General features: G+C 63.7%; 1 protein-coding gene across 4 annotated transcripts; it reads right to left on the bottom strand.

The window, feature by feature from the left end:
• Nucleotides 1–761: 761 nt before the first annotated feature.
• On the bottom strand, nucleotides 762–18,822 carry TFEB (transcription factor EB). Of its 4 annotated transcripts, none has more exons than XM_054804068.1 (9): nucleotides 18,684–18,822; nucleotides 6,173–6,419; nucleotides 5,838–6,092; nucleotides 5,666–5,746; nucleotides 4,849–4,969; nucleotides 4,606–4,662; nucleotides 4,078–4,153; nucleotides 3,758–3,905; nucleotides 762–3,431 (listed from the first exon to the last, which is right to left on the bottom strand). In XM_054804068.1, the coding sequence occupies exons 2-9, from the start codon at nucleotides 6,365–6,367 to the stop codon at nucleotides 2,991–2,993; spliced, it is 1,374 nt and encodes a 457-aa protein (XP_054660043.1). In that variant the 5' UTR covers nucleotides 6,368–6,419; nucleotides 18,684–18,822; the 3' UTR covers nucleotides 762–2,990. The 4 variants fall into 4 exon arrangements, with proteins under 4 accessions (XP_054660043.1, XP_054660040.1, XP_054660041.1 ...); XM_054804065.1 differs by lacking the exon at nucleotides 18,684–18,822 and adding an exon at nucleotides 14,241–15,456; XM_054804066.1 differs by lacking the exon at nucleotides 18,684–18,822 and adding an exon at nucleotides 10,949–12,100.
• Between the last annotated feature and the right edge of the window lie 1,572 nt (nucleotides 18,823–20,394).

The following is a 20,394-nucleotide window of genomic DNA, read 5'->3' as shown; positions in this document are numbered from 1 at the left end:
CGGGTTTGCAAAGAGGAGGTGGGGAATGCCCCAGCCCCAAGCCTGCCTGTACCAGGGGCCCAGAGGGGTTCTGCAGCACCCAGGGGCGATGCTGAGCCAGCCCCAGCAGCGAGGAGGGAGCAGCAAAGCCCCCGTGCAGCCCCACGCCTGCTCCAGGGGCCACCCAATGGGTGGGAAACGCACCCAAGCTCCCGGGATGGCCCCACCATCGCTCCCACCCAGCGCAGACCAGGACGGCCGCCGCAGACCTGCCCCGCTCCCGGCACCACACTGAGTCCCAGGGACACGACTCCTTCCAGCACTGCTCTCTGGGGCCCTCTGACTATTGTTAATTAAGGGGCCGAGCCTGGTTCCAATTAAGCAATCAGCAGATGGGTCAGCACCTCACAAGTCCCAGCTGTGCTCAGCACCAGGAGCTGTGGACCCCCCCCGAAGCACCCAGCTGCGGGGCTGGCATCCCTCCGGAGGGACCCTGAAAACCCCAAACCACCCTGGGACCGGCTGAATGAGAGGAGCAGCAGTGCTTCCCCCCTCTAACCGAGCCAGGCTTACCTGCAAAACCACCACCAAAATAATAATAATAAACCAAAACCAGCCCCCAAGCAGCTCCCCAAATCCAGGGCAGCTCCCCTGCGAGACGGGGACGCTGCTGCAGCCCGACCTGCGGGCATCGCTGGGAGAAAGCGGCTCTGGGTGCTTTGAGCACCATGACCCTCCCTTCTCTGGGACGAGAAGAAACAGCCCACGCTGTAACGCTCCAGGACGTTGTAAATAAATATATTTTAATGATTCTTCTTCCATTCCAGTTCATTCTTTTATACATTTATTTATAAAACAGTAGTAAAATTTTTTAATCAGAGCACAGTGCATTAAAAAAAGAAAAATAAAACAAACAAAACCCCCAAAAGATTAAAAAAAAAATAAATCCACAACTGTTTACTCACGGCCGGGGGAGACGCCACGTCTCGTGCTGAGCAGCGGACGGTGCTCTGCCTGCGCCGGTGCCAGGAGCGGGGCACAGAACGGGCGCTCGCCCCAGCCAGCCCCGCACGTGTCGTGTACCACCGCGAGGGTCCAGCACAACCACCTTACAGCCACGATAATCCCGAGCGAGCGGGGATTTCGTGTGCCCGCCCTGAAGCACCCGCACGGACCCTCTGGTGTCCACAGATCCCCCAGGTTTACAGGCACTCGGCACAGCGTACGGGGTGCTGCCGCCCTGCCAGCGGGGATTATTCTCTTTACAGGCACTAACGGCAGTGCGTGAAGGATGCCAAGGCCTCCTGTGAACATGTGGGGTGAAACAGCCCCAAACCCGCCAGCGCGCAGCCCCGTGCCCCTCACCCGGCGCCCCGACGTCCCCTCCGCTCCCTTCTCTGCGCCCTGCAGGGCAGCGGCCGGACCCTGCGCTGCCCCAGCACTCGAGGACACCTCCGACATGTCCTCCCTCTTCCCTTCCCCCTCTCCTCCCCACCTTCTGCACTTCCCCACACCCTCAGGTCCAACAGGCACCTCTCCGGGGGGGGGCACCGGGGCTGTCCCCCACCTCGCAATCCCAAATCCAGCCATGATGAAGCAAGCTTCTCCCTCCTTGGCTGGGTTTTCCCATGGCGGTGCCAACCCTGTGACATCCTTGGTCCAGGACAGGGTGCACCCAGTGACCCCCACCCCCACATGGGCTCCCGTCCACCCCACCACAGCTCCCACAGCCCGGGGGGTGACGCTGCGCTGTAGTACAGGATCACGAAGTGGTCTCCTCTCCCCAGCCTTCCCCGTGCTCCCCTTCGGGCTTCACAATAAATTTGTGCTGTGAACAGCGTCCCCTTTCCCTGCCCAGCTCCCTCCCTGCCGCCAGCCGGGCTGAGGAGGCAGAAGATGATGCAGATCCCGAAGCAGCTCCCTGCCACCGAGCCGTCCCGGCCAGGGAACGAGCTGGTGACACTGGGAAGAGAAATAAACCCCGCGAGCCAAAGGCAGCTCAGGTTTGGCAATCCGCACAAACCATCCCCTGGTCCCCAGCCAGAGCCCGGACCTCCATGCCCGGATGTGGGGCAGGACATCCGCTTTCAACAAGTATCCCCCCCAAAAAAAAGTGTAAAAACCCTTTATCCTTCCACCTGAAGAGCCCTGGCTTGGTGTCACAGGGCAGAGGCACCTCTGCAGGGATGTCTCAAGGGAGGCTGAAGATGCAGCCCTTGTCCAGAGGCCAGCGAGGTTTTGGGGTGGTGGGTGCTGCCAAACCCCAGGAGGGTCCCCCCTGCAAGGTGGGGGGCACAGCGGGGGGGTTGACCGAGCATCAAACGCCCTGTCCCGCCTGTTTTGGAAGCCCTCAGTGCCAACCTGAATTCGTAGCCTCAGACTCAGCTCACTCGGACAACACCCCCCGTGCTCCATGAATTAACTCGCTCCAATTAAGCGCCTCTTCTCCCTCCAGCCCTGCGACCCCGAGAGACAGCGGGCGCTCCGAGGAAGGAGGAACCGTGAGGGACGTGGCACCAAGAAGCATCCGCAGGGCTCAGAGGCCACCGCTGGGGAAGACTCAGGGACGTGGGCTCCTGGAGCGCGGTGGCAAGGAGGCTGCAAGCCAGACAGAAAGCTCTGAGCATCATCCTTCTCCTGCCAGGGACGCGAAGGCTCCTGCCCGCTCCGACTCCGAGCCAGCGCCCTGCGGAAGGGGCACGGTCCGGGAGGGTTTCGCTGAAAGGCAAAGCGGCCGAGATCACGCTCCCAGGCTGGGGAATCTGCAGTCAGGCCAACGCCATGGCAAGCCAAGAAGGTCCGCTCCAGCTCCTGGCAAAAAAAAGCTTGCGAAAGACACAGCGGTACCCGGCGAGCCTTGATCCGAGACCCCCGTTGCATAGAGAAAAGGTACTCCTACGTAGATTCAAGTGCGCTGCAGGACGGGCTCCTCCTGCGAGGAGAGTGCCCTGTAACTTCACTAACCAAACTTGAAGGTCCAGTCCTCGCCCCAGCGTCGGAGCAGCTCCTCGTCACAGCATGTCTGCATCCTCCATGCTGAAGCTGCTCCGGCGACTGCTGGCCTTGGAGGCCTCCGGGGACATGGCCGAGAACAAGGGGTCGGAGGCCAGGGGCAGCATGGTGTCCTGCATCAGCATCAAGTCCAGCTCCTTCTTGGATAGGGATGGGAAGGAAGCGCTGTGGCCGGGCTCCAGGTTGTCCGGGAAGCCCTGGGAGCCGTCGTCGAAGCTCAGGCTGTGGGTAAAGTCCAGCTGGTGGTAAGGAGACTGGGGTGGTGGAGGCAGCGCCGGCTGCAGCTGCGATTCGGGGTCTGGGGGTGGCAGCAGCGGCTCCAGCGTCCCCTCGTCCCCGCTGGCTTCTTGCTTGACCACCTGCTGAGCCAGCTCGGCCACGTTGACGCCCGAGGGCGAGGAGGTGGGCAGCCCGTGGACACGTGCCTGCATCTCCAGCTCCTGCCAACAGAGCACGGGAGGTGTTTGGTGGGGACATCGTGCACGGGGACACGGCACAAGGGCATTCACAGAGGTGGCAGGGACAGAGGGACCGAGGAGCTCACAGGGAAGGAGCCCGCGCAAGAGGTGAAGGATGGAAAATGGTGACCCATGCAAAGCTCAACAACACTCACTGTGGTGACCCGAACCTCAGACGTCTGGTTTGTCTGAAGACTTTGGTCCTGGTGACCTGACAGCCGTAGGAGGGAGGAGAGCCCCTGCCCGTCCCCTCGGTGGGGCAGGAGTGAGCTGCTCGTGGGGCTGGAGCAAAGCACAGGGAAGCTCACCTGGATGCGGAGCAGCAGCTGCTTATTCGTCATCTCCAGACGCCGCGAGTGATTCTCCAGGTCTCGTGACCTCTGCAAGTCCTTCTGCATCCTCTTGATGTAGTCCACAGACGCCTTCAGGATTGTCCCTTTGTTCCAGCGCACGTCTCTGCCGCGCAGGACGGAAAAAGAGATCGCCAACTGCATACCGGCAACGCGTCCCCTTACCCCTGCTCCACCAAAAAGCCCCTCTGCAAGGATCACCTGCCCCGGGGCTGAGCGTCGAGCCAGCCCGCGAGACCTGCAGTTATCCCAGCCCCACAGAAACCACCGATACGTACAGGTCGTTGGCCTTGGGGATCAGCATCCCCAACTCTTTGATGCGGTCGTTGATGTTAAACCTTCGCCGTCTCTCAACTGCAGGGTGAGAAGAGAGAGAAGGAGGTGAGGAGGCAGCAGGAGCAGGAAAGACTGGATGTCCCGCAGCCCCCACCGGCCACGCTGCTGCTCCCGGCTCGCGGGGCTGGGAGCCACCATTGCGCCCCGGCCAGACCCTCCGGAGTCGGGGAGCTCAGGATGAGAAACCCGTGGGGCCAACGCTTGGGCACCTTGCTCTTCTCCATCGCCCCGGCAGGTCTGACCTTCCCCCAGTGCTAACGAGAAGGGCAACAGCGTCTCTCCTGCGCCGCGGGCAATTTGCGGAGCTGGGCAAGAGGGAGCCGTGGCAGGGGGCGGTGGGGGTATTTCCTGGGGGTGAGGGGGACCCAGCTCAGAGAGAGGGGAAGGAGGATGGAGAGCCATGGGGAAAGGGCTGCAGGGGTGGGAGAGGGAAAGCTGTGCCACCCACGGGCAGCCAGCGCCGAACTCACTCAGGTTGTGGTTGTCTTTCTTCTGGCGCTCTTTCGCCAGGGCTCGGCTCTCGGCATCTGCAACGGAGACCCACAACGTCACCCAGAGGGGACGAGGCTGCATCTCGCCCCACGAGCATCCCGGGCTGGCGTCACAGCTCCCCAGCACCCCCCGGAGCTGCCCTCCCCACCCGCAGGGACAGGCCAGCTTTGGTGCTCGCCGTCACCGCCGGCTCCCCGCCAGCTCTGGGGCCGGGGACGTACCTGTCAGCTCTCTCTTCTGGGTGAGGTCAGCGGGGCAGGAGCTGCTGGTGACACCTACGAGAGAGGCCGTCACCTGGGGGTCCCCACTATAGACATTCATGTGACTGCTGGACATCGGCAGCTGAAAACCAGAGGGACAGGCAGGTTAGCTCCATCCGGGGCCGCGGGACCGGGGCTCAAGCCCAGCTGCTTGGCCTCTGGGACGCGAGTGCGTAGCCCAGGCAGGTGTAATTGTCTTCCCGGGCCCTTAAAACAGCTATAATCAGAGTAGCAAAGAAAACAGGACTTCAAAGGGCGCAGCTGATCCCCTCCCATAGCCAACATCTAAAATAGGGCAGATGAATCACATCCGAGAAGGGCCCGGCAGGGTGAATCCCACTGGGAGGCACAAGCTGCCATACGGATCCGATCTGACCCGATGCCTCGAGAGACAGTGCTGCTCCGAGCGAGCTTCTGGCCGGGAAACCTCTCCCGGCACCAACGTCCCTCTGTGCTGCAGCGGGTGCTTGGTCCCTCCCTGTGCCCCTCTCCCATCTCTCCGCCTTTTTATAAGGGCTCCCAACTGTCATTAAAGTGGAAAAGAAGCTGAAGAACTGGCTCTTGCAGTTGCAAAAGGGAGATGTCCCTTCCCCCAGCCCCAGGTCCCCAGGGACGAGGCTGGGCTGGCACCCGGGCGTCACTGCAGGGATGTGGCAGAAGGACAGGTCCCCTCTGTGCCACCCCCGTCCCTGCAAGCCCGGGGCTACGGGACCCCCAGGCCACCCTCCTTCCTGCAGCTCGGGGTCTGACCTCTTCCTAACGCGCATCAGAGACTCACCGTGTTGGGCATGTGGACTTCGGGGTTCATATAGCCCAAAACGTCATCCAGGCGCATGATGTCATCAATGACCTCATCGAACTGAAAGGGAAAGATGTAAGGTACCAGCGGGCTTCTTTTGTCCCTTTCCAGCACCTTCACCTCCCCCAGCAGCCCGGTGGCACCTCCTCACCTCCCGCTCGGGGTTGGAGCCGATGTTGAGCATGGCCATGGGGCTGTTGGGCGCACTGTTGCCCGCCGAGGAGGACATGACGTGGCCGGGCCGGACGCCGGGGGACGCGGCGGGGGGTGGCTTGGGAGAGTGGCTGACGGGGCTGACGTGGGCAGCAAACTTGTTCCCATAGGTTTCGGAAAGATAAGCCTGAACCTTCTTGTCCCGCGACTTCTGCAGGTGGTACGTGGTGGGGTTCTCCAGGTAGGACTGAACCTGCGAGGACACAAACCGTCAGGGGTCTCCCGCAGCCCCTCGGCCCCGGGGCAGGGGGGGGGACACCCCCAGCACGGTACCTTGAGGACCTCTCCGGGCACGGGCGGTGGGGACTGGTAGTGGACGGGGGTGTTGATGGCCGGGGTGGACGTCACCGGCATCCGCTGCTGCTGCATGTAGTTCATCATCATCTGCTGCTGCACGCGCTCCCTCTCGGCCTCCTGCTGCGCTTGCTGCTTCATCAGCTCCATCCGCAGGCCGATGCGGGACGCCATGGTGGACCGGGGAGGGGTGGGACGCGGGCGCCCGCCGGGCACGGAGATGACCCTGAGAGGAGGACACGGCACATCAGGAACAGTCCTTTCTGCGACAGGGAAACTGAGGCACGGGGAGGGAGCAGACGCCCTGGAGCACCCGTACCAGCCGGTGACTAAGCCCGGGTGATCGCCCCAATGCCAGACGGACGGGTCTGCCCTCCTGCCGCAGCGCCACGCCACCGCTCTCCCTGGGGACAGCCGGGGCACCCCGGGGGCGACGGGGAGGGCAGGGAGCAGCCGGGACCCCGTGCCCAGCGAGCATGGACTCACGTACCGCCGTGTTCAGCCGGAGCGTGCTTTGAGCCAGCGACTTCCGAAACACTGGAGCAGAGCGAGAAGGGCCAGGAAAAAACAGAGCCCGGGAGCGGCGCGAAAGAGAAAGAGAAAGCAAGGGAAGAGCAGGAAGAAAAGGCCGGCGGGTGCCAGGAGCCAGAGACAGGGTTTAACCCTCAGCCCCGCTGCCCCGAAACCTCAGCTCCGGCGCGGGGCGAACAACGCAGCTTCTGTGCGGGGCCGGCACGCAAGCACGGAGGCGGGGGGGAGGCGTGCGAGGTCCCCGCACCGCACAGACCGGCCCTTGTTCCCCCGTACAAAGGGGACGGCGGCCCGTGGAGGGGGGGCAGAGGATGCCGGGCGAGGGGAGCTGCCCTACCCGGCCTCTCCGGGGCACGGCGATGGCTTTGCACGGGGCCGGTTTCCCAGGCGGGGCTGCGACGGGGATGCGGAAGATGCTGTGCGGGATGGGGGGTCTGGACCGCAGCATCGGCAGGGCGGGAGCTAAAGCAGAGCAGAGGACCCAAAGCAAACGCTGCCAGGAGAACAGGCAGGAGCCAAACACCCGGGGTTTGCTCTGTGGCAGCGTAACCAGACAAATCTGGAGGGTTTTGCTATTGAAATACAATGTGTAATTGCAGACAAAGGGGCCGCGGCGGATACAACACACGGGGGTTTCGGTGAGGCATCTGATACACAGTGCCACGCAATATCCTAAGGGGGAAATTAAATCAAGCCAGCATGGACAGAAATACGATTACATGGATCAAGAGCCAGCTATTGAACGGCAAGAGGAAGGTAATTAATTAGACATGGTGGCCCGTCCGAAGGGGGATGGGAGAAGAGGAGCCTGGGACAGTTATCAATTGGAGCTTCGTTAAGACGGCTGTCACAAATGGCCTTAGAGGAGGGCACGGGGGATGTCTGAGATGAGCAACAGCAGAGCCCTGGAGAAGGACCCAGCCAGGCCAGGGACAGCCCGCAGCGGATAAAACAAGGCTGAAGGGGGATAAACCACAGCTGATGCACACGAGGGATGTAATAACCCCAAATATTAAGGGCAGGGTGAGAGGAAAAGCCTCCGAGAGGCACGAGGAGACGGGATGAGCCATGGCGGCGTGGAGGGACCGGCCGTGCTTTGCAAACCCAGCTCGCACCACACAGGGGAGGGATGGGGAGAGGCGCGGGAGTCAAGACAGCCATGTCTGGGGGGCTTCCCGCACGGGGGGACAGCGGGAAAGGGATTTCAAGCCGTGCATGGGAAACGTTGCAGTCAGCCCCTGTGCTTGCAAGCCAGCGGCCACCCGTGGCACCAGCAGCAGGGCTGAGCACACCCTGCGGGTGGCTGCATGGGGACCCCGGCTCGATGGGTGCAGGGTGGGGGGACGGGACGGAGAGGAGGAGGAAGCCGGAGCAGCCGGCACCTCTGGCACCGGGGAAACCTGGTGTCGAGGGTGAGGACGGAGCTGCCGCGGTGCAGAGCTCAGGAGGTCCAGGATTTTCTCAGGAAGGGCAGCTGGTACGTGGGGGCAGGAGGCTGTCATGTGAAGTGTGCCGAGGCGTAGCCACCCACGGCACCCACTGACCCCACCGGACCCGCTCCCACCGCCCTGCCTGGCTGCAGGACCCCCCCTGCCTGGAAGTCCCCCCCCGGCTGCCCTCTCCCCCCAGAAACTCCCGAGAAGGGGAGCTGCCGAGAGCGACGATGGGGAAGAGTGGCCAGAGCTGGGCCCAATAAGGAGAGGGAGGAAATTAGGTCAGGTTTAAAATAACCTGCTTGGTTCTGCTTGGCTTCCCCCCCGCCCCCCAAAACACCAAGCAGCTTCTGCTTTCGCTCTGAGTCAGCCGTAGCAGGAGGGCGGCGGGCAGGCAGGAGGGAGGCAGCCGGCAGTGGGAAAGGATGGGGACTCGGCCGGCACCGCGGCGCAGACACCCCACCCTGGGGGACACGTCCCGCCGTCCCTTGGTCCAGGGGGGGCAGAAATAAAACACGCAGGATGGCAGCTCCATCCGGGATGCCTGTTATTCCTGGGAAGGTCAAAGACATTAGCATCCCGGAAAAAGCACACCCAGCGGCTCTCCCGCTGAGCCGGAGCTGTCTCCGTGCCAGGGGCAGCCCCAGCTTGGTCCCCACCTGGAGGGGACCCCGGCGAGGGTCCGTCCTGGTGTACGGGCAGCAGCTTGCCTGGCTCCGAGCGGGCAGCGTGGCCGGCCAGGGCATGCCTGGGCATTGGGTTTCCCAGCGGGAGCTGCCAGGGCACCTGCTGGGGCAACGTCCCCATGGGTCAGAGAGAGGGAAGAGCAGAAGAGGGGAGGGAGGGAGGTGGCGGGATGCCCAGGGCCGGCGATGGAGCAACAGGAAGGGGATGGAGAGGGAGAAGAGGGGCTGAGGGGCAGGAAAGCGGGAGGGAGTGGGGAAAGGGTGGATGGCCCCAGCCCCCCTCCACACCCCGACTCCACCTTTCCTGTCCGGGGGGACACAGGGCGGCTTTTCCATGCCCAGAGCAGCACGCACCCAGGTGGGCCCTCAACCCTCTGCCCATCGCCAGCCATCGGCAGGAGAAGCCGTGGAGCTGGGCTGATCCTGACCCTGCTGCAGCCCCCAGCTCCACGGGGGAGCCCAAAGCACCGGCCCTGGGTCAACCCAGGGATGCTGGGAAAAGGGACGGGTTTCCCAAAGGAAGCTCAACCTGTGCTCCGAAAACCCCGTAACCCTGCCCCTGCCTCCTTGGGGTGCAGGAAAAACCTAATCCCACGTTGCTGCAGGATCGCACCCTAAAGCCAGAGCAGCTCTTCAAGTGAAAACCTCCCTGGGTGCTGGGGAGCGGCGGGGCTGTCCGTGCTCCACCACCGCACACCAGACCCACCGCTGGGACATCGCGCGGGGCTGGAGCCAGGGAATTTATCTCCCTTCAAAATATCTCCACTGCTACTTAGTGACACGGTTATTTCTGGACCTTTCTTGCTTTTCCTCTGGGGGTGTTATTTCACCAAGAGACCGACCTGCTCCCCCCATACTGGGGCGGCACTCGGGGGGTGGCTCCAGCCGGAGGATCCCTGGTAGCACCCAGAGCTGCCCTGACCCTCGCTCGTCCCCCGCGGGACTTTGCACAGCCCTGAACTGTCCCCCGTCCCCACGGGAGCCCAGCGGCACCGCAACCCGGGCTGCCGATGGAGTTTATAAAGCGACAGACAGCTGCGCGGGGTCGGCTGCTCAGCAACCGCCAGTGCTTTCTGGAGTGACATCGGGTGCTGCTCCGCAACGCGCGGGGCCGGGCTGCTGCAGAGAGTCGGCATGGGACAGCCGGTGCCACCCCAAAGGCACAAACCACCCCGAGCCGCCGTCCCCACGCCCACGCGGCACCCCACCGCCTCCTCCCCGAGCGCATCGCTGCACCCAGGTGTGGGTTAGAAATAAAAGCTGCCGTGAGGCAGTTTCCAGATTTAGCCCCTGCAAAAATACAGGGGGATCGCGTTACCCTCCCCGGGTGGCCCACAGGGAAGCGGCAGCCGTGCTGCCCGTCCTGCCTGCAGCGTACACACACACACACACACACAGACCGAGTGCAACACATCTCCTGCCCACCCCTTTGAAAGCCGGAGGGAGAAGAGGGGAGCGATGCTCCGCTCAGCCCTGAAACAAAGCTGAGAACCCCCAAACTCACTGCACCAAGGAGCCACCCGCCCAGCCCCGCTCCCGCGCGTACATTTATTTCCCTGGTCGATTCCGGCCATTTATGAGCGGAAAAATCAATCGGTGGCTTAAGCTGGCTCCAGTGCGGGGAGCGGGGACCCCCGGGGAAGGAGGGGAGCCGGGGCAGGGGCCACGCCGCCCACCCACCCACCCACCCTCCCTCCGCTCCGGGTCACTTCATTGATAACCAAGAGGGTGGCGAGAAGGGAGAAGAAAGAAGTGAAAACAGCTCCACTTCTTGCTACCAGCAGCAAGCGCCCGCTGAGCCTTCCTTCCTCGTTTTTCGTTTTCAGATGCCACGGTGCGGGGGGGGAGAGACGCGGGAGGGAGCCCGGCGCGCCCCAGCCCGACAGGGTAAAGCACCCACCGCCATTTCGGGGCAGGCAGCGGCTGGCTGCGTCCAGGCAGCGGGAGCCCGGCGGTGTTTGCTCCGGACTGAGATCTGCTCCGACAGCACCGAGCTCCCAACCCGCCGGGCACCCGCAAAGCCACCCCAGGGGTGCCCTCAGCGGGGGACAGGCTCTGCTGCTACCCCCGCACACAGGGAAGGGGGACAACGGGGCAGGGGTTACCTGGGCGCGGGATGGCGGGGCTGGGGGGGGTCACAGCTCCTCCGCACTCCTCACCAGGGCCAGCCCGGCTCCTGCGCCGGCCCCGCGTTTCCTCATTTTCAGGACCCTGCTTTTAACACGGCAGCAGCCACGCGGGGTGCGGGAGCGGGGGGAAGTTGCAAAAAACCTCCAAACCTGCTTGTTTTTCTCACTGCAACACAGGAGTTAGCGATCGAGCTGAGAAAAAGTGTGGCAAAAATAGACGCAGCCATCGTCACCGGGCTCTTCGGGGTGCCGGAGCCCAGGCTGGGTCTGCCCCATCGCATCCCCTCCGGAGCTGCCGGCAGAGCGGCTGCACTGCTGCCTGCGGCGACGTCCCTGCTGCAAATACACAGAGGGACGAAAGCCGTCCCTCGTCCCTCCACGGGATGCGGAACGCAGGGATCCCTCACCTCCGCGTGCCCGGAGCGGATGCAGAGCAAGCACCAGCATTACGCAGCCACGGGGTCCCGCCGGCACCCGCAGCTGGTCCCCACCGGGATGGCGATGCCAGTGCCGGCCGGCCCCAGCCACGATGGCAACGGCAAAGCCGGGGGACAGCAAGGACGCCTGTGTGACACCCCACACAGCTGGCACAGCGCCGGGGACCCACCCACGCCCCTGTTGTGCAAAGCTGCTTTGCACCACGTCCCCTTTGCACCCGTGCTGGGTGTGCCACCGTCCCACGAGGGCTCCACAGCACCTCCCCGCGCACCCTGAGCAGATCGAGCTCCCCCACTCCCCTGCCGGGGAAGCCCCCCCCGGGGCCGGCGAGCCGCTGCCACGCCACCCCGCCAGCAACGCGGCTGGCACCCATCCGCTCCCGCGCAGCTGGGACCGGCCGGGCGGCCTCTCCATCGGGACACTCGCCCTGACTTGGCAAGGCCACCGCGGGGGGTGATTTATGCCGTGCCAGCGTCCCCACGGTGTCAGGGGTTGGGTAACGCCAGCACCCAGCGGGAGGAAGGCTGGGGTCCTTCATCTTCATCAGCACTCAGAGGAGCGCGGTGCTGCGGCTGGCAGCCCAGGAAGGGGCAGAGGGACAGGGTCTGAGCCGGGCTATTAGGAAGGGGTTCCTCACCACGAGGGTGGCCAAACCCGGGCAACGGGGCAACCTCCATCCTCGGAGACCCCGATCTAACGCCAGCGAGGCTCCAGAGGTCTCATCCAGCCTATGCCCCTCTGCGATGAGGATGGGGTGGTGGGAAAGGGGCAGGAATGTCCCCATTTCCAACCCCAGGGAGCAACAGCGTTCGCCCCATCACCCACCCAGCGGGCAGGAGATGGGTCGGGCAGGAGATGGATGGGTCGGGCAGGAGATGGATGGGTCGGGCAGGTGGATGGCCAGAGCCACCCCAACCCGTCTGGAGGCACCTTCCCCGTGCAGCAAGCACGCAGCCCCGAAAGGGAGAAGGAGAAGGCGGAGGGACTCAGCAAATAAAAGCCGGGGTCAATTGACGACGCCAGCGAGAGATTGAGTCACCGGGACTGTTTTTAGCCTCGGCATCTCAGAAACGCGGACCACGGCGTTGTTAACAGGCGTTTGGGTCAGAGGCCAAAAGTTTTCCCTTCCATGCGTTAAATACCGCTTCTGGAAGCGGCCCAGGTATCCAGCACAGTAAAAACATTAACGCAAGTCTTGTATGACAGCAGGACCCTGGCTGAAGTGGTCCCCAAACCACCCAGGTAAGCTTGCCTCGCCAGGGAGGTGTCAGGGACCCGGCGGAGGGAAAAGCATCAGTCCTCAGGCACCAGGAGCCAGGGCTGAGTGTCCCTTGTCACCGTGTCACCCCCAGGGCAGCATAAGCGTGGTCCATGAAAAGCCCCCCTGGTTCCGGTGGTGCCAGGGTATGCCCATCCATGAGAGCCCACCTGCGCATGGCAGCCACTATGGGTTAATAACACACAGCCTTGCTGCAACACCTCTCCCTCACCCCAAAAAACCTCTCCTTCACCCCAAAAAGCCCCTCTGCCCAGCGGGGCACAGCTGGGGGTCGGCACGCACGCCATCACCCCGGCCGGGCACGGCGGGTGGAGGCTGGCACCCACAGACCTGATGCGGGTGCAGCCCCCGGAGCAGGGCTGGGGGAGGCGGGGGGACCCCTGGGACCCCCCCACGGTGGGGCCAGATCCTGCCTCTGTGGCCACCCCAAACTGGAGCAAAAGCCCTTCCCACAGGGCGGCTGGCACGGAGCAGGAGCCCTGATTGAAACATCACTGTCCGACTGACCGCCCGGGGAATTCACAGCCACCAGCACCAACACGTTCCTGCCCTCCCCTCCCGCCCCCCGCCCGACAGCGGCAATTAAAAATAAAAGTGTTAACAGGCAGAAGGACGTTCCTGGGGTGAGGACGAGCCAACGGCAGCGCAGGGACCAGGGACGCGCTGCGGCCGCAGCCCGGCACCACCCCGGGCTGAGTGATTAATCAGCCCCGTATCGTGTCCGCCTTCCAGCGGGGAGGCGAGGAAAGGAGCGGGGTGACCTTGGAGGGGCCTCGGCCGCGCCGGCGGGGAAGGACGCGCGGCCGCGCCACGTCCCGCTCACCTTGGCAAAGGTCGCGTGCTCCCAAGTGCTCGGGAAAGAGCCGGGAGCGGGGCCCCGCACGCCACCCGCGGCCAAAGAGCAAACCCCGTCCTGCTCCGACGTAGGCTGACGCCGAACAACTTGGGTGCTGCTGTTTGGGGTGTTTTTTAAAATAACTGCATAAATGAACAACGAGGGGAACTGGCAGGACGGCACCATCCCTGGCCCCCAGCTTGGTTCCTGCAGGGCAGATGCATCACGGTGATGCACCGCGTGCCCCAAAATCCTAGAAACCGCCCCGGAAAGTGGGGACGCTCAGCAACACCAGCCCAGTTCGTGGTGCTACTTGCCACGAGCAGAAGGCACGAGGTGACAGCGGCCACCCTGCTCCCCGCTGGTGCCGGAGGTGCTCCCAGCGCCGCCCCCATCCCTCCTCCCTCCCTCCCTCCGTGGCCCCGTGCTGCTGGAAGGAGGTAATATTTATAAATACACCGCGTCCAGCCCCCAGCACCCAGCCAGGAGGTTTCTCAGAAGGCGGATTTCATGTAACCGTACCACGGCCGCAGCCCCAGCACCGTGGCCGCCCCGTCCATGGGAGCCGCAGCTGTTCCCTGGTCCCAAGAATAAACAAGTTTGGGGACAGCCTGTGACCTGTCCTCCCAAACAGCCCCAGAGCCCTCCCCACCACCATCCCGGCCCCAGCAGCACCTCTCATACCCGGGGGGAAGCACCCAGCCATCGCCGCTTACCCGCAGAGGAGAGGTTTCTCCTCTCCCTTCCTTTCCCCCAGGTTCAGCCCGGTGCTTTCCTGCTCCGTGAAGGTCAAACTCAGCTCTCGGGAGCCCCCGCTGCCAATCCAGCCCCTGCCCTGGCACCGTGCCGCTGCAACCGGGTCCGGTCCTCGCTACGGGTGCTGCTGCCTCCCCGGCATGAGTTACGTCGGTTTGACCATGAGGGAGTCCAGAGGTTTTTCCCACCAGGCTCGGCTTTCTCCAGACGAGATCTTTGCCTGCCCTGAGCCTGCAGTGGTCCCCGAGGAGCGGCTGCGGCAGCGGGGCCAAGAGTGGCACCCACCCTGCTGCAGATAAGGCAGGAGCTGCAGCCAGCACCGAGCCCGCTGGCACCCAACCTCCCCTCCTCCCACGGGGTTTGCAAGCCGGGAGCGGGGAAACGCTCCCTGCGTGCCGGGCGGCTGCAGGCTCCACTCTGCCAGCCTGACCTAACTACAGCCCCCTGGTCATTTGCTCCTAAAAATTCCCCACCCTGTGGGATTCCCCCACAATTTTGGGGAAACAGCCCGGGTGGAAGCCAGAGCTGCTGCCCTCGCTTGTTCCTGAGGCTCCAAAAACTCCCCTGCCCATCCCCAAGCTCATTGCCAGCCATTGCCACCAAGATGTCCCAGCCCGGACCCTGCGCCGGGGAGCACCCGCAGCCCCTCCGCTTGCTCCCGATGCCGCAGAGCGGGCTCTGAAGCTGCCCGGGTTGGGTGCCCCCTCGGTGCTGTTAACTTTGGCAGCCGGGTGCTACTGCTGCAGCTGCACAACCTGCGCTGCAGGTCCGGCCGTGCGCTGAAAGGAGGATTTACAAGCGAAGCAGAGTCCCCGAGTAACGCTCTGCCGGCCGGAGGGAAACCTTCGGCTTCGCAACTGTTCGTACAAGAAGCAAATGACTTTCGTTAACAGCGTGCGTGGATGGGGGGAAAGAGCGGGCTGTAACCAGCAGGAAAGGATGTTGCCTGGGCGTTTGAGGTTTATCCAGAAAGAAAGTTGTACCGATTTAACTAAAGGAGGGGATTTAAGCAGATGGTAGGGTGCGGGGAGTTTGTTTGGAGTTGAATGCATTTGTAGTAAGGGTGACGAGACCCCGGGAGCAATTCTTCGAGGATTCTTTAAAAATAAGATGGCACAGCCTCCTTGCAAAGATGTAGGGACTGTGGGGCTGGGGCGGGATGTGTCACTGAAAGACCTCAAACCCTCCCCAAGCGACCCCGTCCAGGCAAACCCACCCACTCCCCACTGCAAATCCCCTGCGCCGCACACGGTGTTCGTCCCTGTGCCCCCGCTCCTGGTCCCGTAACACCTGCCTCCCCAAAACGCCTCCCGAACTGCCCACCGCGCCTCCAGAGACGGAGCATCCCCCGTTCCCTGGGGACCTGCCAAGCTCTGCCTCCGTCCTACGACCTACGGCACAACACAAGCTCCCGGTCATCCTGGAGCACAGAGCTCGGCCTCCTGCATCCCTGGGATGACCACGTTGTGGGACCCTACCAGCCCGAAAATCTGCCAGGAAAACCCACCCTGACCGAAACCCAAGTGCCAGGCACCAGCCCTGCGGTGGGGCACGACCTTGCAACGAATCAGGGGGAACCATCGGCGCTCTTTCTGGCCAAACCAGTGGGGGAAAAAAAAAGATGAGCACGTATTTCCTGTCTGCACAAAGAGATCATCCGTTTCATCCCTCCAAGCATTACACCGCCAGCACCTTCCCCTGCTTCAGCGGTGAGGGTGACAACAGCCACAGCTCACCCCAGAATCACCGGCTGCGGGGGGGGTGTGCACCCCGGCCACCTCCGCACCACAGCTGGGCAAATCTGGAGCTGCTGCCTCCCCCGGGCTAGCGGAGGTGATGCCACCGCAGAAAGGCCACCACGGGATTCCCTCCACCCCACACATCACACCTCCGAGCAGCCTCTGCTCTTTGACGGGGCTGTAAAACACCCAGCGCCGCTTCCTGCGGCTGCGAAGCGCCCTGTAAATCCCCCCCAGCACACACAGGGTCGGGGAAGCTGTCATGAAACGGCCGCCACCGGTCAATGCCGGCGCGGGCCGCGGCCACGGGATGCCACGATGCTGCCGCGGGGACGTGCCAGCGGCGCGGTGCCGCTGCCAGGCTGCAGTGCCCATGCCGGGGGCATCGCTGTGCTGAGGTGACCCTGGCAAGTCGCTCCCCCCCGGCCCGGTTCCTCTTTGACCGGGAAGCGGGATAACCCCACGCAGGGCAGTTACGAAATGGCAGCTCGAAGTGGTCCCCCCCAAAAAAACCCCCCAAAGCACAAACTCCAGGTGTCCCCAGGGACGGAGCCCAGAGGCAATGGGGATGTGCCCAGTGCCGGGAGAGCTCCGTCCCTCCCCACCATCCATCCGCACCCCCGGGAAAGAAGGGAGAAATGGGAACCCAGGACTGAGATCCCCCCGTGCCATCGCAACATAAAGACCCCAGCATGCCCCCGCAGCACCCCACGACATGGGGGGAGCCGCAGGGAGCCAGGAGAGCGTTCCCACCCTCAGCACACGTGCTTTGGGGGAAGGGCACCCCCGGCATGGCCTCCCCAGCCCCATCTCCCTGCAGCGGCTGTTCCTTTCCCCGCAGGGTTGTGCAGCTCGGGCTCCACGGCCACCCCACCCTCAGCCCTGGAAATTGTCCCCCCCTGCTCCGATGATTCATCACTTTGTCGCTCGCGCACGCAGGGCTCTTCCCCTTCCCCACGGCACCACCAAAATCCAGCAAACAGGGAAACCTCATCACGGCAAAGGCAGCGGCAGGGCGGGGAGGACCAGGAACACACGTGCGGTAAACTCGGCACCGCTGGAGCGTGGAAAAAGAAATAAAGACCTGGCTGGAATCACAACCTCCATCCCAAACACCCGGATGCTGAAGTCGCCCTGTTGCAGCCAGCCCCACCCCGGAGCGGTTTCCTACTGATAAGGGTGGGAGGGAAAGCCAGCATCCCTCGGGAGGCAAACTCAGCATCCCTCGGAAAACACGCCGGGTCCCCTCCACGCACCGCGGGGTCAGCACGTGTCGCTCGCAGCCGCCCACCGCGGCCATTGGCACGCACCCCTATAGCCCAAATCTGGTGCTTTCTCAACTCCAGCAGCTCAATTCCCAAAGGCCCGCTGGCCCTGGCATGGTTTTCCCTGCCGGATCCCCCGGCAGCAGGTAAGTGCAGGCTCAGCCGCCACCGGCACCCGCAGCAGGGAGAAACCAGCCCCGCTCCCTCCTCCGGCCGGAGGAGCAGCCGTGCATGAAGCCAACCAAACACAGCAGGGGAAATGAAAGGGGAGGGGGGGAGAAAAAAAAAAATCCCCCAAACTCCACACCTTCGCTGTCTGCTCCGCTCTCTGCTGTTATATAAAAAAAAATAAATCACTAACTCCCCCCATGCCCCAAGGGCTGGGAACGCGCAGAAGCAATGCAATTCCTGGAAACAGGCCCTGCTTGTCAGAGGACTTGCACGGGCTTATTTATTTATCTTAGAAGAGCACAACAATAACCACCATATTTTCTCTCTTTTTCTTCTTTTCTTTTTTTTTTAAAGGAAATTTCCCCATCATCTGACTCACTGAAGCTTTAGAGGACATGGGCATGAGGGCTGGCGTAATCCTTCCTGCTTCGCAATTAATTCATGAATATAATTAATCGGTGGCTGTAGGTTAAGTGCAGCCCCCTCCTACACCCCCGCCAACCTCCTGCTGCCTCAGAGGAGCAAGTTGCAGGCTGGGGGGGCTCCTCTCGGTGATCCCCTAAAAGCTGTGCCATGGGGTACCCCAACTCTTCCCCTGCCTTTTGCAGCCCCCAAAAGCAGCAGGGCTGGGGGGCAGCCAGCTCGCCGCGGGGAACCCACTCTCCTGCGCCCCCAGGCCGGGAGAAATTTGCACCCTGTCCCGGGGGGGGGGGTGCACGGAAACCCTCACCCCGAACCCAGCGCTCCGGACCGTCAGCACCGAGGGCTGGAGCATCCGTGCCTCAGTTTCCCCACGCATGGGGTACGCGGGGCGGCGGCGGGGGGGTGGAACGGCGATAAAGGCGACCCGGGCACGTCACCCGCGGCTGCCGGAGGGTTCTGGGGCCCTCGGCCCTTCGGAGGGGACACCGGGCCGAACTGCCGGAGACCCCCGACCCCCCCGACCGGCGGCTCAAGCCCGGCAGCGCCGGGAGCAGCCGCAGCCCCGGCCCGGCTGGAGCCTCCTGTCAGCGGGGGCGGCTGGGGGGCGCGGGGAGGGCCCTCATTATTTACAGCAAAGGAGGAAAAAAAAAACCCCAACAACCCCACGGCTGCGAGTTCAAAGCGCCCCGGGATGGGGCAGGAGCGGGGGGACCCCCACCCCCCCCACCACCCCCCGACGGGCTCCGATCCCAGAGGGCCCCGCTGCACGGCGGCCCCCCCGGCCCCCCCGGCCCCCCGCACTCACCCGGCGGCTGCGGGGCAGAGGGGAACGCCAAAGGAAATAAAGCGGCTCCGCTCGGCTCGGCACGGCCTGGCCCGGCTCGGCCCCGCTGCTCCCGCGCCGAGGGAGGGCAGCACTGCCCGGCACGGCACGGCACGGCACGGCACGGCACGGCACGGCACGGCACGGCACGGCACGGCACGGCACGGCACGGCACGGCACGGCACGGCACGGCACGGCCCGCTCCGCAGCACGCCGGGAGCTGTAGTCCGGAGCGGGGCAGGGCTGCCCGCGCCTGCCGGGACTTGTAGTCCCCGGCTCGGCCACAGCAGAAGTTTGGGTTAGGGGATTTCCTCCCCAAAAACGGGTTTTTCCGCCCCAAACGGGCCAGGGCGGGGTGTGAGGGCAGGGCTGTGCCCAGGTCGTGCAGCCGCTTGCACCAGGGTTGTACCATTCCTTGCACCAGGGTCGTGCAGCCCCTTGCACCAGGGTTGTACCACTCCTTGCACCAGGGTTGTACCACTCCTTGCACCAGGGTCGTGCAGCCCCTTGCACCAGGATCACGCAGTTCCTTGCACTGGTGACCCGGGGGGGGTCAGCAGGGACCTGGAGGCTGCAGGGTGGTGGGGAGCAGCAGCAGCATGGGCCTGCTCGAGGCACGGGGGTGTCTGCCCCGCTCCAGACGGGACCCCTGGGGTCTGGCAGCTGCCGGGGGAAGCCGTGCAGGGAGAGCGGAGCTTTTAGTGCGAGATGAACTCTCGGGGGACCGGGGGCAGCAGCGGGAGGGGGCGGTGGGGACCCTGCCCAGCCAGAGGCAAGAAGCCCCGCTCTGCCCCGAGTCCCCAGGGCGCAGCGTGACCCTGCCACCGGGCTGCCCGTGGCGGCAGGACGGCGTTTCCCTCTCCGTGGCTGGGAGCTCCCCGTTCTGCAGGACCCACCATGGCAGATTTGGCTGGAAACAGCAGATTTAACAGCCGGTCACGTGCCCCGGCGGGGTGACCGTCATCTGACCGGGAGATGGGTGTCAGACAATGGGCGATGGGCCCTTCAGCGCTGCATCTCCTGTGCATCGCCCTGTGCTGGACCTCAAGGACCAGCCTCTTGGGTCCCGTTCGGCCACGCGGTGCTGCCGGATTTGTCTGACGCTGCATCCAGCAGCTCCTCTTGGGAGGAATCCAGACACCCCAAGCTTTGGTCACATCCGTGTCCCAGGCATGACACCTCCTTACTTCTCATCGCCCATCCTTCAAGGCGGCAGCAATGAAGAGATTTACCCCTCGAGAACAAAACCAGGGCGTTTTCCTCAGCCTGAGTGTCTTTGCATGACACTTTTTAATCCCTAATTTATTTGCAAATACGTGTGGGCATTTCCCCCAAACCTAATGAACAGAGAGCTGTTCACACGCAGCTCCTCGTCCCTGCACATCCTGCTCCGAACTGGTTTCTGAAGCCTCCAGCGACCGCACCGGCTCAGCCCTGGGGTCCCTGAGCCGCAGCTGAGCTCGTGGCACAGCCTGAATTTCTCCCAGTCATCCCAGTTTCCCAGCCAGCCCCAGTGGGGAGCCGAGTCCCAATCAAAAAGGCGACCCCAAATTTGTCATCGCTGCAAATTTAAAGTTTCTATGCACATCTGAAACCCCCAGCCCAGGCAGCGCCTGGAAACCTGGAGCCTGAACTCAGACTTTGTTGTTTTATTAAGAGCAGCTCTGCCTAATCCTGCTCAGCCCCAGCCAGA

This window comes from Grus americana, chromosome 25 (genome assembly GCF_028858705.1).
Source record: "Grus americana isolate bGruAme1 chromosome 25, bGruAme1.mat, whole genome shotgun sequence".
Lineage (NCBI taxonomy): Eukaryota > Metazoa > Chordata > Aves > Gruiformes > Gruidae > Grus > Grus americana.
The sequence above is the reverse complement of the archived record's forward strand: the minus strand, read 5'-3'. Positions and strand labels throughout refer to the sequence as shown.

Bases quoted from the DNA above. Each gene is read 5' to 3' on its own strand.
- TFEB (XM_054804068.1), bottom strand. From the start codon at position 6,367: ATGGCGTCCCGCATCGGCCTGCGGATGGAGCTGATGAAGCAGCAAGCG. The intron at 4,154-4,605 runs GTGAGTTCGGCG...CTCACCCTGCAG, and splicing joins GAAAGACAACCACAACCTGA to TTGAGAGACGGCGAAGGTTT. The intron at 3,432-3,757 runs GTGAGCTTCCCT...CTCTGTTGGCAG, and splicing joins AGCTGCTGCTCCGCATCCAG to GAGCTGGAGATGCAGGCACG.